Source organism: Eschrichtius robustus, chromosome 17, assembly GCF_028021215.1.
Source record: "Eschrichtius robustus isolate mEscRob2 chromosome 17, mEscRob2.pri, whole genome shotgun sequence".
NCBI classification, from domain to species: Eukaryota; Metazoa; Chordata; class Mammalia; order Artiodactyla; family Eschrichtiidae; genus Eschrichtius; species Eschrichtius robustus.
In genome coordinates this window covers 48936702-48951819 of record NC_090840.1, presented here as the reverse complement: position 1 = coordinate 48951819, position 15118 = coordinate 48936702, and the positions used below count along the sequence as shown (strand labels likewise).

General features: G+C 35.9%; 1 protein-coding gene across 1 annotated transcript in view; it reads left to right on the top strand.

Moving 5' to 3' along the window:
• Positions 1 to 15118, top strand: part of STK3 (serine/threonine kinase 3) — a 307261-nt gene that overhangs the window by 34346 nt on the left and 257797 nt on the right. Inside the window, exon 2 of the mRNA XM_068525949.1 lies at positions 11280 to 11360. Within this exon, the coding sequence (XP_068382050.1) occupies positions 11280 to 11360 (81 nt within the window). The remainder of the gene's footprint in view (positions 1 to 11279; positions 11361 to 15118) is intronic.

The following is a 15118-nucleotide window of genomic DNA, read 5'->3' as shown; positions in this document are numbered from 1 at the left end:
CTAATCCCATTCATGAGGGTTACACCCTCATGACTTAAGCACCTCCCAAAGGCCCCGCCTCCTTATACTACTGTCTTTGGGAGTTTGGATTTCATCAAATATGTATATTTTGGAGGACACAAATATTCAAACCATAGCATAGCAGTTCTGTTGATGTTTAAAAATTTGTTTTTCTATTTCCTATTTTATTTATCTCTGTACTAATCTTTATCGTTTCATTCCTTCTGTGAACTCTGGGTTTAATTTATTTTTCTGGTCTCTTGATGTGTAAAGTTAGGTTGTTGCTTTGAGATCTTTTTATTTTTTTATTTTTATTTTTTTAATCACAAATTTCACTGCAATTTTATTTATTTATTTATTATAAAATAAGCAACAAGGATATATTGTTCAGTACAGGAAAATATAGTCATTACTTTGTAAATGGAGTACAATATATAAAGATACTGAATTACTATGTTGTACACCTGAAACTAATATAATTTTTTTCTTCAATGTTCAATTGTCTTTTTTTTTTTTTTAATAAATTTATTTATTTTATTTATTTATTTTTGGCTGCGTTGGGTCTTCATTGCTGTGTGCGGGCTTTCTCTAGTTGTGGCGAGCGGGGGCTATTCTTTGTTGTGGTGCGCGAGCTTCTCATTGCGGTGGCTTCTGTTGTTGCGGAGCACGGGCTCTAGGCACGCGGGCTTCAGTAGTTGTGGCACGTGGGCTCAGTAGTTGTGGCTCACGGGCTCTAGAGCGCAGGCTCAGTAGTTGTGGCACACGGGCTTAGTTGCTCCGTGGCATGTGGGATCTTCCCGGCCCAGGGCTCAAACCTGTGTCCCCTGCATTGGCAGGCGGATTCTGAACCACTGCGCCACCAGGGAAGCCCAATTGTCTTTTTAATACATTTTTTTTCATAGTTTTCATTTTTTTTTTAACATCTTTATTGGAGTGTAATTGCTTTACAGTGGTGTGTTAGTTTCTGCTGTATAACAAAGTGAATCAGCTATACATAAACATATGTCCCCGTATCTCCTCCCTCTTGAATCTCCCTCCCACCCCTTTAGGTGGGCACAAAGCACCGAGCTGATCTCTCTACTCTGCTGCTGCTTCCCACTAGCTATCTATTTTACATTTGGTAGTGTATATATGTCCATGCCACTCTCTCATTTCATCCCAGCTTACCCTTCACCCTCCCTGTGTCCTCAAGTCCATTCTCTATGTCTGCATCTTTATTCCTGTTCTGCCCCTAGGTTCTTCAGAACCTTTTTTGTTTTTTAGATTTCATATATATGTGTTAACATACGGTATTTGATTTTCTCTTTCTGATTCACTTCAGTCTGTATGACAGTCTCTAGGTCCATCCACCTCATACAAATAACTCAATTTCATTTCTTTTTAATGGCTGAGTAATATTCCATTGTATATGCCACATCTTCTTTATCCATTCATCTGTCGATGGACACTTAGGTTGCTTCCGTGTCCTGGCTACTGTGAATAGAGCTGCAATGAACATTGTGCTACACGACTCTTTTTGAATTATGGTTTTCTTAGGGTATATGCCCAGTAGTGGGATTGCTGGGTCGTATGGAAGTTCTATTTTTAGTTTTTTAAGGAACCTCCATACTGTTCTCCATAGTGGCTGTATCAATGTACATTCCCTCCAACAGTGCAGTAGGGTTCCCTTTTCTCCACAGCCTCTCCAGCAGTTATTGATTGTAGATATTTTGATGATCACCATTCTGACCGGTGTGATGCGATACCTCACTGTAGTTTTGATTTGCATTTCCCTAATCATTAGTGATGTGGAGCATCTTTCATGTGTTTGTTGGCCATCTGTATATCTTCTTTGGAAAAGTGTCTGTTTAGGTCTTCTGCCCATTTTGGGATTGGGTTGTATGTTTTTTGATATTGAGCTGCATGAGCTGCCTGTATATTTTGGTGATAAATCCTTTGTCAGTTGCTTTGTTTGCAAATATTTTCTGCCATTATTAGGGTTGTCTTTTCGTCTTGTTTATGGTTTCCTTTGCTGTGCAAAAGCTTTTAAGTTTCATTAGGTCCCATTTGTTTATTTTTGTTTTTATTTCCATTACTCTAGGTGGTGGGTCAAAAAGGATCTTGCTGTGATTTATGTCATAGAGTGTTCTGCCTATGTTTTCCTTTAAGAGTTTTATAGTGTCTGGACTTACATTAAGGTCTTTAATCCATTTTGAGTTTATTTTTGTGTATGGTGTTAGGGAGTGTTCTAATTTCATTCTTCTACATGTAGTTGTCCACTTTTCCCAGCACCGTTTATTGAAGAGGCTGTCTTTTTTCCATTGTATATACTTGTCTCCTGTATCAAAAATAAGGTGACTATATGTGTGTGGGTTTATGTCTGGGCTTTCTATCCTGTTCCATTGATCTATATTTCTGTTATTGTGCCAGTACCGTACTGTCTTGATAACTGTAGCTTTGTGGTATAGTCTGAAGTCAGGGAGCCTGATTCCTCCAGCTGTGTTTTTCTTTCTCAAGATTGCTTTGGCTATTTGGGGTCTTTTGTGTCTTTGTACAAATTTTAAGGTTTTTTGTTCTAGTTCTGTAAAAAATTCCACTGGTAATTTGATAGGGATTCCATTGAACGTGTAGATTGTTTTGGGTAGTATAGTCATTTTCACAATATTGATTTTTTCAATCCAAGAACTTGGTATATCTCTTCATCTGTTTGTATCATCTTTAATTTCTTTCATCAGTGTCTACAGTTTTCTGCATACAGGTCTTTTGTCTCCCTAGGTAGGTGTATTCCTAGGTATTTTATTCTTTTTGTTGCAGTGGTAAATGGGAGTGTTTCCTCAATTTCTCTTTCAGATTTTTCATCATTAGTGTATAGGAATGCAAGAGATTTCTGTGCATTAATTTTGTATCCTGCAACTTTACCAAATTCATTGATTAGCTCTAGCAGTTTTCTGGTAGCATCTTTAGGATTCTCTATGTATAGTATCATGTCATCTGCAAACAGTGACAGTTTTACTTCTTCTTTTCCAATTTGTATTCCTTTTCTTTCTTTTTCTTCTCTGATTGCCGTGCCTAGGACTTCCAAAACTATGTTCAATAATAGTGGTGAGAGTAGACATCCTTGTCTTGTTCCTGATCTTAGAGGAAATGCTTTCAGTTTTTCACCATTAAGACTGATGTTTGCTGTGGGTTTGTCTTATATGGCCTTCATTATGTTGAGGTAGGTTCCCTCTATGCCCACTTTCTGGAGAACTTTTATCATAAATGGGTGTTGAATTTTGTCAAAAGCTTTTTCTGCATCTATTGAGATGATCATATGGCTTTTATTGTTTAATTTGTTAATATGGTGTATCACATTGATTGATTTGCATATATTGAAGAATCCTTGCATCCCTGGGATAAATCCCACTTGATCATGGTGTATGATCCTTTTTATGTGTTGTTGGTTTCTGTTTGCTAGTATTTCCTTGGGGATTTTTGCATGTATATTCATTAGTGATATTTGTTGGTAATTTTCTTTTTTTATAGTATCTTTGTCTGGTTTTGGTATCAGGGTGATGGTGGCCTCATAGAATGAGTTTGGGAGTGTTCCTTTCTCTGCAATATTTTGGAAGAGTTTGAGAAGGGTGGGTGTTAGCTCTTCTCTAAATGTTTGATAGAATTCACCTGTGAAGCCATCTGGTCCTTGACTTTTGTTTGTTGGAAGATTTTTAATCACAGTTTCAAGTTCATTACTTGTGATTGGTCTGTTCATATTTTCTATTTCTTCCTGGTTCAGTCTTGGAAGGATATACTTTTCTAAGAATTTGTCCATTTCTTCCAGGTTGTCCATTTTATTGGCATAGAGTTGCTTGTAGTAGTCTCTTAGGATGCTTTGTATTTCTGCGGTGTCTGTTGTAACTTCTCCTTTTTCATTTCTCATTTTATTGATTTGAGTCCTCTCCCTCTTTTTCTTGATGAGTCTGGCTAATGGTTTATCAATTTTGTTTATCTTCTCAAAGAACCAGCTTTTAGTGTTATTGATCTTTGCTGTTTTCTTTGTTTCTATTCATTTTTTCTGCTCTGATCTTTATGACTTCTTTCCTTCTACTAACTTTGGGTTTCGTTTGTTCTTCTTTCTCTAGTTCCTTCTGGTGTAAGGTTAGATTGTTTATTTGAGATTTTTCTTATTTCTTGACGTAGTCTTCTATTGCTATACACTTCCCTCTTAGAACTGCTTTTGCTGCATCCCAAAGGTTTTGGATCATTGTGTTTTCATTGTCATTTGTCTCTAGGTATTTTTTGATTTCCTCTTTGATTTCTTCAGTGATCTCTTGATTATTTAGTAACGTATTGTTTAGCCTCCATGTGTTTGTTTTTTTTACATTTTTTTCCCTGTAATTTATTTCTCATCTCATAGTGTTGTGGTCAGAAAAGATGCTTGATAGGATTTTGGTTTTCTTAAATTTACTGAGGCTTTATTTTTGACCCAAGATGTGATCTGTCTTGGAGAATGTTCCATGTGCACTTGAGAAGAAAGTGTAATCTGCTGGTTTTGGATGGAATGTCTTATAAATATCAACTAAATCTATGTGGTGTATTGTGTCATTTAAAGCTTGTGTTTCCTTATTAATTTTTTGTTTAGATTATCTGTCCGTTGGTGTAAGTGAGGTGTTACAGTCCCCCACTATTATTGTGTTACTGTCAATTTCCACTTTTATAGCTGTTAGCAGTTGCCTTATGTGTAGAGGTGCTCCTATGTTGGGTGCATATATATTTATAATTGTTGTATCTTACTCTTGGATGGATCCCTTGATCATTTTGTAGTGTCCTTTCTTCTCTCTTGTAACATTCTTTATTTTAAAGTCTATTTTATCTCTTATGAGTATTGCTTCTCCAGCTTTCTTTTGATTTCCATTTGCATGGAATATGTTTTTCCTTCCCCTCATTTTCAGTCTGTATGTGTGCCTAGGTGTGAAGTGGGTCTCTTGTAGACAGCCTATATATGGGTCTTATTTTTGTATCCATTCAGCAAACCTTTGTCTTTTGGTTGGAGCATTTAATCTATTCACGTTTAAGGTAATTATCGATATGTATGTTCCTGTTACCATTTTCTTAATTGTTATTTGTTTGTTTTTATAGGTTCTTTTCTTCTCTTGTGTTTCCCACTTAGAGAAGTTCCTTTAGCATTTTTTGTAGAGCTGGTTTGGTGGTGCTGAGTTCTCTTAGCTTTTGCTTGTCTGTAAAGCTTTTGATTTCTCCCTCGAATCTGAATGAGATCCTTGCTGGGTAGGGTAATGTTGGTTGTAGGTTTTTCCCTTTCATCACTTTAAATATCTCATGCCACTTCCTCTGGTTTGTAGAGCTTCTGCTGAGAAATCAGCTGTTAACCTTATGGTTGTTCTCTTGTATGTTATTTGTCGTTTTTCCCTTGCTGCTTTCAGTAACTTTTCTTTGTTTTTAATTTTTGTCAATTTGTTTAATATGTGTCTCGGCGTGTTCCTCCTTGGGTTTATCCTGCCTGGAATTTCTCTGTGCTTCCTGGACTTGGGTGGCTATTTCCTTTCCCATGTTAGGGAAGTTTTCCACTATAATCTCTTCAAATATTTTCTCAGGTCCTTTCTCTCTCTCTTCTCCTTCTGGGACCCCTATAATGCGAATGTTGTTGCGTTTAATGTTGCCCCAGAGGTCTCTTAGGCTGTCTTCATTTCTTTCCATTGTTTTTTCTTTATTCTGTTCCGTGGCAGTGAATTCCACCATTCTGTCTTTCAGGTCAGTTATCTGTTCTTTTGCCTCAGTTATTCTGCCTTTGATTTCTTCTAGTGTTTTTCATTTCAGTTCTTGTATTGTTCATCTCTGTTTGTTCTTTAATTCTTCTATGTGCTCCTTAATTCTTCTCGTTCTTTGTTAAACGTTTCTTGCATCTTCTCTATCTTTTGTTTCATTCTTTTTCCGAGGTCCTGGATCATCTTCATTATCATTATTCTGAATTGTTTTTCTAGAAGGTTTCCTATCTCCACTTCATTTAGTTGTTTTTCTGGGGTTTATCTTGTTCCTTTATCTGGTACATAGCCCTGTGCCTTTTCATCTTGTCTGTCTTTCTGTGAATGTGGTTTTTTCTACAGTCTGCAGGATTTTAGTTGTCCTTGCTTCTTTTGATTGAAATCTTGACATTATAAATTTTTACGTTGTTGAGGCTGAATTTTGTTTGTTTAAGGAGTTACAGGCATACTTCAGACATACTGCGGGTCCAGTTCCAGACAACTGCAATAAACCAAATATTGCAACAAAGTGAATCACACGAACTTTTTGGTTTTCCAGTGCACAGAAAAGTTATGTTTACACTATGCTGTTGTCTATTAAGTGGGCGGTAGTATTGTCTAAAATACAATGTAATATACCTTAATTGAAAAATACTTTATTGCTAAAAAATGCTAACCATCATCTGAGCCTTCAGCAAGATGTAATCTTTTTGCTTCTGGAGGGTCTTGCCCCAGTGTTGATGTCTGCTGACTAATGAGGGTGATGGTTGCTGAAAGTTGGCATTGCTGTGGCAATTTCTTAAAATAAGACAACAGTGAAGTTTGCCGCATCAGTTACTCTTTCTTTCCCGAACGATTTCTCTGTAGCATGCAATGCTGCTTGATAGCATTTTACCCACAGTATAACCTCTTTCAAAGTTGGAGTCAGTCCTTTTAAGCCCTGCTGTTTCATCAACTAAGTTTCTGTCATATTTAACATCCTTTGTTGTCATTTCCACAGTCTTGATAGCATCTTCATCAGGAGTAGATTCTATCTCAAGAAACTACTTTCTTTGCTCATCCATGAGGAGCAACTCCTCATCCGCTAAAGTTTTATCATGAGATTACAGCAATTCAGTCACATCTTCAGGTTCTACTTTTAATTCTAGTTCTCTTGCTGTTTCTACCATTTCTGCAGTATTTTCCTCCACTGAAGTCCTGAATCCCTCAAAGTCATCCATGAGAATTGGATTCAGCTTCTTCCAAACCCTTATTGATGTTGGTATTTTGACCTTTTCCCTTGAATCATGAATGTTCTTATGATTGGTAAATCCTTTCCAGAAGGTTTTCAGTTTACTTTGCCCAGAGCCATCAGAGGAGTCACTATCTATGGCAGCTGTAGTCTTATGAAATAACATCTTTTAAATAATAAGACTTGAATGAAAGTTGAAATTGCTCCTTGATTTGTGGGCTGCAGAATGGACGTTGTGTTAGCAGGCATGTAAACAACATTACTCTCTTTGTACGTCTTCATAAGAGCTCTTGGGTGACCAAGTGCATTGTCAATGAGCAGTAATGTTTTGAAAGGAATCTTTTTTTCTGAGCAGCAGTTCTCAACAGTGGGCTTAAAATATTCAGTAAACCATGTTGTAAACAGGTGTATTGTCATCCAGGCTTTATTATTCCACTTATAGAGCACAGGCAGAGTGGATGTAGCATAAGTCTTGAGGACCCTAGGATTTTCAGATTGATAAATGAGCATTGGCTTCAACTTAAAGTCACCAGCTGCATTAGCCCTTGTTCTTGGAAGCCAGACATTGACTTTTCCTCTCTAGCTATGAAAGTCATAGATGGTATATTCTTCCAATATAAGGCTGTTTCATCTACACTGAAAATATGTTGTTTAGTGTAGGCACCTTCATTAACTATCTTAGCTGGGTCTTCTGTATAACTTGCTGCAGCTTCTACCTGAGCACTTTCTGCTTCACCTTGCACTTTCAAGTTATAGAGATGGTTTCTTTCCTTAAAATCCATGAACCGCCCTCTGCTATCTTCAGGCTTTTCTTTTGCCACTTCCTTACCTTCTTCTGTCTTTATAGAATTGAAGAGAATTAGGGCTTTGATCTGGATTAAGCTTTGGTTTAAGGTAATGTTGTGGCTGGTTTGATCTGTTGAGACCACTAAAACTTTCTATCAAAGTAAGGCTGTTTTGCTTTCTTATCATTTGTGTGTTCACTGGAGTAGCACCTTTACTTTTCTTCAAGAACTTTTCCTTAGCATTCACAAGGGTAACTGTTTGGCACAGGAGGCCTGGCTTATGGCCTTTCTCAGCTTTTGACATGCCTTCTTCACTAAGCTTAACCATTTCTAGCTTTTGATTTAAAGTGAGAGATATGTGACTGTTTTTTTCACTTGAACACTTAGTTGTTGTAGCGTTATTCATTGGCCTAATTTCAATATTGTTTTGTCTCAGGGAATAGGGAAGCCTGAGGAAAGGGAGAGAGATGGGGAATGGCCAATTGGTGGAGCAGTCAGAACAGAAAACATTTATTAAGTTCATTGTCTTATATGGGTGTGGTTCATGGCACCCCAAAACACATTACAATGGTAACATCAAAGATCATTGATTACAGATTACCATAAAAATATAATGATAATGAAAAAGTTTGAAATATTGTGAGAGTTACCAAAATGTGACACAGAGACACAAAGTGAGCAAATGCTGTTGGAAAAATGGCACCAATAGTCTTGCTCTGTGCAGCGTTGCCACAAACCTTCCTTTTGTAAAAAACTTAGTATTTGCAAAGCACGATAAAATGAGGTATGCCTATATAGACTTATTCTGGTAGGCGGTTGTTACCTTGTAGATTGGCTCAGTGCTTTTGAAGCCTGTTTTTAAGCTCCTTTTGGGAGAGTCTAAAGTAAAGTAGCGTTTATGTTTTGGTAATGCAGTCTCTTTTCTAAAACAAGGCTGTTCTGGGATGTCTACTGAATGTCCTTTGTATTCTACGAGTTCACTTAAGTGTTGATGGTGGGAAAGATTCTCAGCCTTTTGTGGCCTCTGGGAGTTGTTCTTTTTAAATCTCCCTGGTCGTTTTTTTCTCTTAGGAAATTGATTTTGTTGGGTTTTGTAGAGTGTTTTTGTAAGCATGTACAGGTTGGCATTCAGCTAAATAGTCAAGGGAGCTCCTAGGTAGATTGATGGACCTGTTTCTCTGCATAGCTCTTTTCTCACAGGTATTCTGTAATGCACATTTTATTTGCCTTGCCTCCCCAAACTCCCATCTTTGTTTCTTCAACTCAGCAAAATTGCTGGGCTCTCTTGGGTTCCCTTCTCCCTGTGCTACATTTTGGACATAGCCTTTAGATCTAAAGCTTGGGTGATAGTAGGGCTTATCTTATTTCTTTCCCCTTTCTCATGGATCTCTGTCCTGAAATGTCTGATATCTAATGTCTGAAAATAGTTGCTTCCTATATTTTTCTGAGTTTTTTAGTTGTTTACAGCAGCCAGATAATTCTGGATCCTCTTACTTCATCGTCTTACTTCCTTGCGGTCAGAAGTGGAAATCCTATAATGGACACTTTTAAATCTTTAAGTTGTTTGAACTTTCAGTAGCATTTGAAAATGGTCAGGTACTCCTTTCTTGTCCTTCATGATCTCATTTCCTAAATTTTGATGTTTTCCTGGGATCCCTTCTTGACCCTTATGGCTTCTTAGACATTTTCCTGATGATTTTATCCCTTCTCAAGTCTTCAGGCTTCATCTGTGTGCTGGTGACACCAAAAATGACATTGCCAACTCAGATCTCTGCTGGTATTCATATATACAGTTGGTTGCTGGAAATCTACATTTGGATGAGAGGAGTTAAACCCATCTTATTCCCCTCCAAACTTTTTTCTGGTGCTCTTTAGCTTAGTAAATAACATTACCATCTAGTCATTAGCTTAAGCCAAAGGCTTATTAAGAGACATTCTCAACTCCTCTCTTTCTCGCATCACCCCATATTTAATCAAAACCGCTTTCTGTTGACTGTGCCTCTTTAATATCTTGATTAGCTTATCCTCTCTCCATTCTTACTGCCACTACTATACTCTTTGCATCCACATTTTGAATAATCCCCTACTGGTTTCCCTTCTCTACTGTTGCTTACTGCATGTCCTTCCTCTGGATTACAGGGGAAGTGATCTTTTTAAAATAGAGCTCCTTAACATGGTTTACAAGACTCTTTTTAACCTGACCCTTTTTAATACATCCTGGCCACTTTTACTTTATTCTTTCTGAATTATTTTTGGTCCTTTATACATGATGCTTTATTCATACCGAATTATTTTTGGTCTTTCAGACATACCATGTATAATGCGTTTCATTTCTTACTTCTAGATATTTCTGCACATGCCATACTATGGATAACTTTTAAAAAAGCAAAAACAAAATAAAAAGACATTTCTCTATGGCAAATAGTCAAGTAGACCATAAAAACTAAAAACTCATAAGTGAAGTCAATACAAGTGAAAATATTTGCAATGTAAACAAAGACCAGTTTCCCTTGGATACAGATAAGAAAAGGACCAAAAACCCAAGAGAAAAATGAGCAAAGAACATGAATAGATGATTTGTTTCATATTATATTAAAAGATGCTCAACTTCGCTCATAGTAAGAGAAATGCAAAATAAATCTTCTCTGAGTTACAAGTTTTCACCTAATGTATTGGCTGAAATATTTGGTTCAATACTATGTAGGTGGAATTGTGGGAAAAGACGCTCTCTCATATATTACTTGTAGGAGATTAAATTCGTATAAGCCCCCTGGTGGGCAGTTTGTTAATATCGATTAATATACATATATATTAATATCACATACAATTATAGTAGATAAAATATACCATAATATAATCAATCAACAATTTTAATAATTACTATATAGTTATTATTGATCTTATATTAAATTTATATTGTGACATATGGTTATACTTACAGTATATGTGCTTATTTATCAATATATATACTTCTGTATTTGTGTGTGTTTGTATATTCCCTTGACCTCACAGTTTCGCTTCTGGGAATTTATCTTAAAGATATATTAGCACATGTGTGAGTTGACTTATGTATAAGCTTATTTATTGCAGTGTTGTTTATATTAGCAAAAGGGAACCTAGATATCCATAAGTAAAGGATCGGTGAGTAAGAGAGACTACATCTTTGCAACAGAATAGGATGTAGATGTAAAAAAGAAAAGAATGAGGGTGCTTTCTATGTATTTATGTCATAGAGATCTCCAACATGGATTTTATGTTGTCAAGTAAAAACATCAAAGTGTGCTATATTGTGTGTTAAAAAGGGGGAGAAATAAAAATATATATTCATATTTGTATAAAGGTTTCACAAGAAGCTAATAAAAGTGCTTATTCTTTGAGGTGTTTCTGGGAAGATTAAGAACAGGGGTTGGAAGGAGACTATGTACTGTATACTTTTTTATATTGATTGATTTTGAACCATTTGAGTATATTGCCTCTTAAAAATAAAATTAAAAAATTTATGAAAGATCTTAAGGAAAATATTTTTTCTGTTCTTTTTCTCATCAGTAAGCTAAAAAAGCTGAGTGAAGACAGTTTGACTAAGCAGCCTGAAGAAGTTTTTGATGTACTAGAGAAACTGGGAGAAGGGTAAGTACAAAAACATGAAAGTAGCATTTAGATAATGACAGAACAGTTATAAAATACTGTGTAAGATTAGTCTTTCACTAGAGTATATTTGATTGAATTGAGTAGTAAGAGTATAGAGGGAATGTACCTGAACATAGTGAAGGGCCATATATGACAAGCCCAAGCTAACATCATACTCCGTAGTGAAAAGCTGAAAGTACAGGAGAACTTCCAGGATAGTAAAAGGCACAAAACACAATTAAATCAGCTTAGACCAGCAAGAATAAGGAAAAAGAAATAGAGAAAACAAAAATATAAAGTAGTAAGCTAAATGTAAGTTGGAAGGAATAAAGTGAAGTACATTTTTCACTAAATGTCAGTTCTCTCATAGACAAATTATTAGGGCTAATTAAAATGCAAAACCTAGCTATATGCTGTTTATAAGACGCCCGTGTAATACAAAGGGTAGATATATAGTGGTATTTCCTATTAGAGATATCAGATAAGAAAGAACTAATCACACCAAAAAACAAAAAAGAAAGCAGGAGTGGCAATATTTATATCAGGTAAATTAAAGTTAAAAGATCTTGAGTAAAGAGGGGTTAATATTCAAATGAAGAATAAAGAGGGATATTAGGTAATGACATAAAAGACAGCTTATAATGAAACATATATGTGTCAGTTGCTGTGACAATTAAATTTCTGAAGGAAAGCTATTAGAAACATCAGGGGACTCTAATAAAAATGTATTCATGTGAGAGATTTTAATATATCTTTTTCTGAATTGGACAGAATAAGGAAAAAAGAGAAAGGACATAAAGGGATTAAGTATTATAATCAACAAACTTGATTATATATATGTGTGTGTATATATATATACACACACACACCATATATATGGTATGTATTTATACTTACATTGATATAACTATTCTTGCCTCCCCCTCACCCCCAGTTTTTGGTATATTCATGGACCACTGATTAAAAAAAACTAACAAAAAAACCCCAACAAATTCTAAAAAAAGGGATTTTTCAGGTTACATTTCTAATTATAGTCTACTAAAATTAGAACTAAATAATTACAATATGATAAAACCCACACTTATTGGAAATTAGGAAACATAATCTGAGGTAACCTATGAAGAGTAAATTGCAAATTATCTAGAAAACAATGAAATAGAGAACAAATCATACTAATATTTATGGAATCCAGCAAAGCTGTAATGAGGTGACCATATTTAGTTTTAAATTTCTTTACTACTAAAGAAGAAAGACCAAAAAGTAAAGAAGGAAGGAAGGAAGGAAATAAATAAATAAATAAAATAACTTAGTGCTTATTTAAAGAACTGAGAAAAATAATAAAATGTACCAGAAGAAACTAGAAATAGAGAATTCATGAACTAAAAAGCTGAAATTAATGAAATAGAAAGTAAAAAAATTAGAAATAATATATGTATATAAAAGATACTTCTTTGAACAGGTCATTAAAATAGTTAAACCTAGTTCTGACTTTGACTAAAGAAAAAAGAGCAAAAATAATTGAAGATTTGGAATAAGAAAGAAGATACAAGCAATGATAAAGAAATGATTTGAAGAATTAAAAGACTACTAAATGCTGCTCTATGAAAACTCATTTGAAAATTTAGAAAAGATCCCAGCTCATAGCAGCAGTATTCACAATAGCCAAATGTGGGGATGTCCATCAGTTGATGAATGGATAAACAAAATGTGATATATCTGTACAATGGAATATTATATAGCTATTAAAAAGAATGAAGTACTGATACATACCTCAGTATGGATGAACCTTGAAACATACATTCAGTGAAAGAAGCCAGATACAGAAAGTCACATATGATTCCATTTATATGAGGTATCCAGAATAGACAAATCCATAGAGACAGAAAGCAGATTCCAAATGATTTGGACCTAGATAGAGGTGGTAAGGATTACACAACATTGTGAATGCAGTACACTTTAAAATGTTTCAAATGGTGAATTTTACGCTATGTTCATTTTACTAAAAAAAAAAAAAGTACCAGCTAAGGTTTATCCAGTCATTAAGGGACAAAGAATTGCAGTTATTTTTATGAAGCCAGCATAACTTTAATCAAAATCTAGATGTATGAAAAAAGAAAACTGTAGTTCAGCCTTACTTTGCTACCCATTATGATTACCATGCCCACCTTGTCTCAGATGGAAAGACATTGTCACTTCACTTCTTAATGGATCCCAACATCCGTTAAATTTAGGGAACTTATTTCAGTGTTGGCATCTCTGTTACCTCTGACGTGCACTATACAGCTTTCAGCGACACCAGTAAAGGGAGTATCCTCTGGACTCTCTCAGTGAGCATACTTAGAGGGTGGGCCAGCAGGTCACATGGTGAGATATCGATTCTAGTATTCCATCTACTTGAGTCTTTGATCTCCTTCCTCTGATGTATAATGAGGATCCCTGGCATCTCACTTAGTGTGGGCCATTGTTGAGTCTGGGTTTTAGTTAACTAGCTGAGCAGACTGTTAGGGACACTCTCAACTGTTTGTTAGAAGTAAATTCCTTTCTCCCTGGAAATCTTAGAATTCCTTCCCACACATATTCTTTAGGGTTCTGCTAATAAAAACTGACAAAATCATACACCTCTTTTGGTGTGACTAGTAGGTACTCTTGGGTCAGATTTTATATTCATTCCTCTGGTGTCTGTGGGAATTTGAGTGTAATTATAGGTCTGGAACAATGAGAGGTGGTGGTGATGTAGTCTGGGAAAGGATCTGCATTTCCCTGAAAGGCAATTCCCTCGAGTAAGGTCTTATAGAGTCTTCAGGCATCATGAGGTTAATTTTCTCAGACTAGGGGATAGGGTTGCTTTTGCTGACAAGGGAGACTTGGTAGGGGTTGGGGTTTCAGGTATTCAGATTAGTAACAATCTACGTAAATATCCCAATACCAATTCTCTGGGTACCTCTCTTTACAGTTAAAAACCTAACTTTAGCATAGTAGTCTTGGTGATGTTGTGAATTCAGTTTGCAATGTAATTCAACTTCCAGCAAGATTAGACTTTGAGTTTGGGTTTCAGAAGTCTCAGTCCTGGGCATATAAGAATTACGACTTTCTTTTGGGGCATTCAGAAGTTTTCTGGGTCTCTTAGTCTTGGGCTGGCAATTTAAGCCCTGAGCTTGTTATAATTGTTTTATGACTTTTCCAGTGTAGGCAGGAGCAGCCATTCCATTCTGCAGTCTTCGTACCCTTATTTTCACTGTGACATTCAATTGATACAGTTATTTGGTCTTCTAAAGCTTTGCCTAGACTCCAGGCAACTAAGGATAATAATTTAAATAATTGTTTTGCCCCTAAATACCATAGGCTATCAATGTTCTGTTTGTCACTTGTTTTGAAGCCATCACTGCATTCAAATCTAAGAAAAAACTAATCCAAGATTCCCATCTTTAAGATTCCTTCCCTTAGAACCAGTTCCTTCCCCAAAAGTATTGGTACCAGGACATGGTTAGGAAAAGAAAGGCTACTCTGTGTACTCTGGGTTTAAAGAGTTTATTAAGAAATTTGGGGCTCAAATGACTTGTGGAAGGGCCAGGGATGCAAAGGTCATGGACTTTGTCACTGAAGGTCAGAGAAGCCAGTGCTGAAGATCTCAGCCTGGAGTACTGAAGTGGTGTTTCTTAGAAGCTCACCTGGGATCTGCTGGAATCCTTAAGAATCTCTGAGAAGCTCGCACCAACTATCTTAGTCTGCAGCAGCAGCATCTTGATTATCAAAAAGCT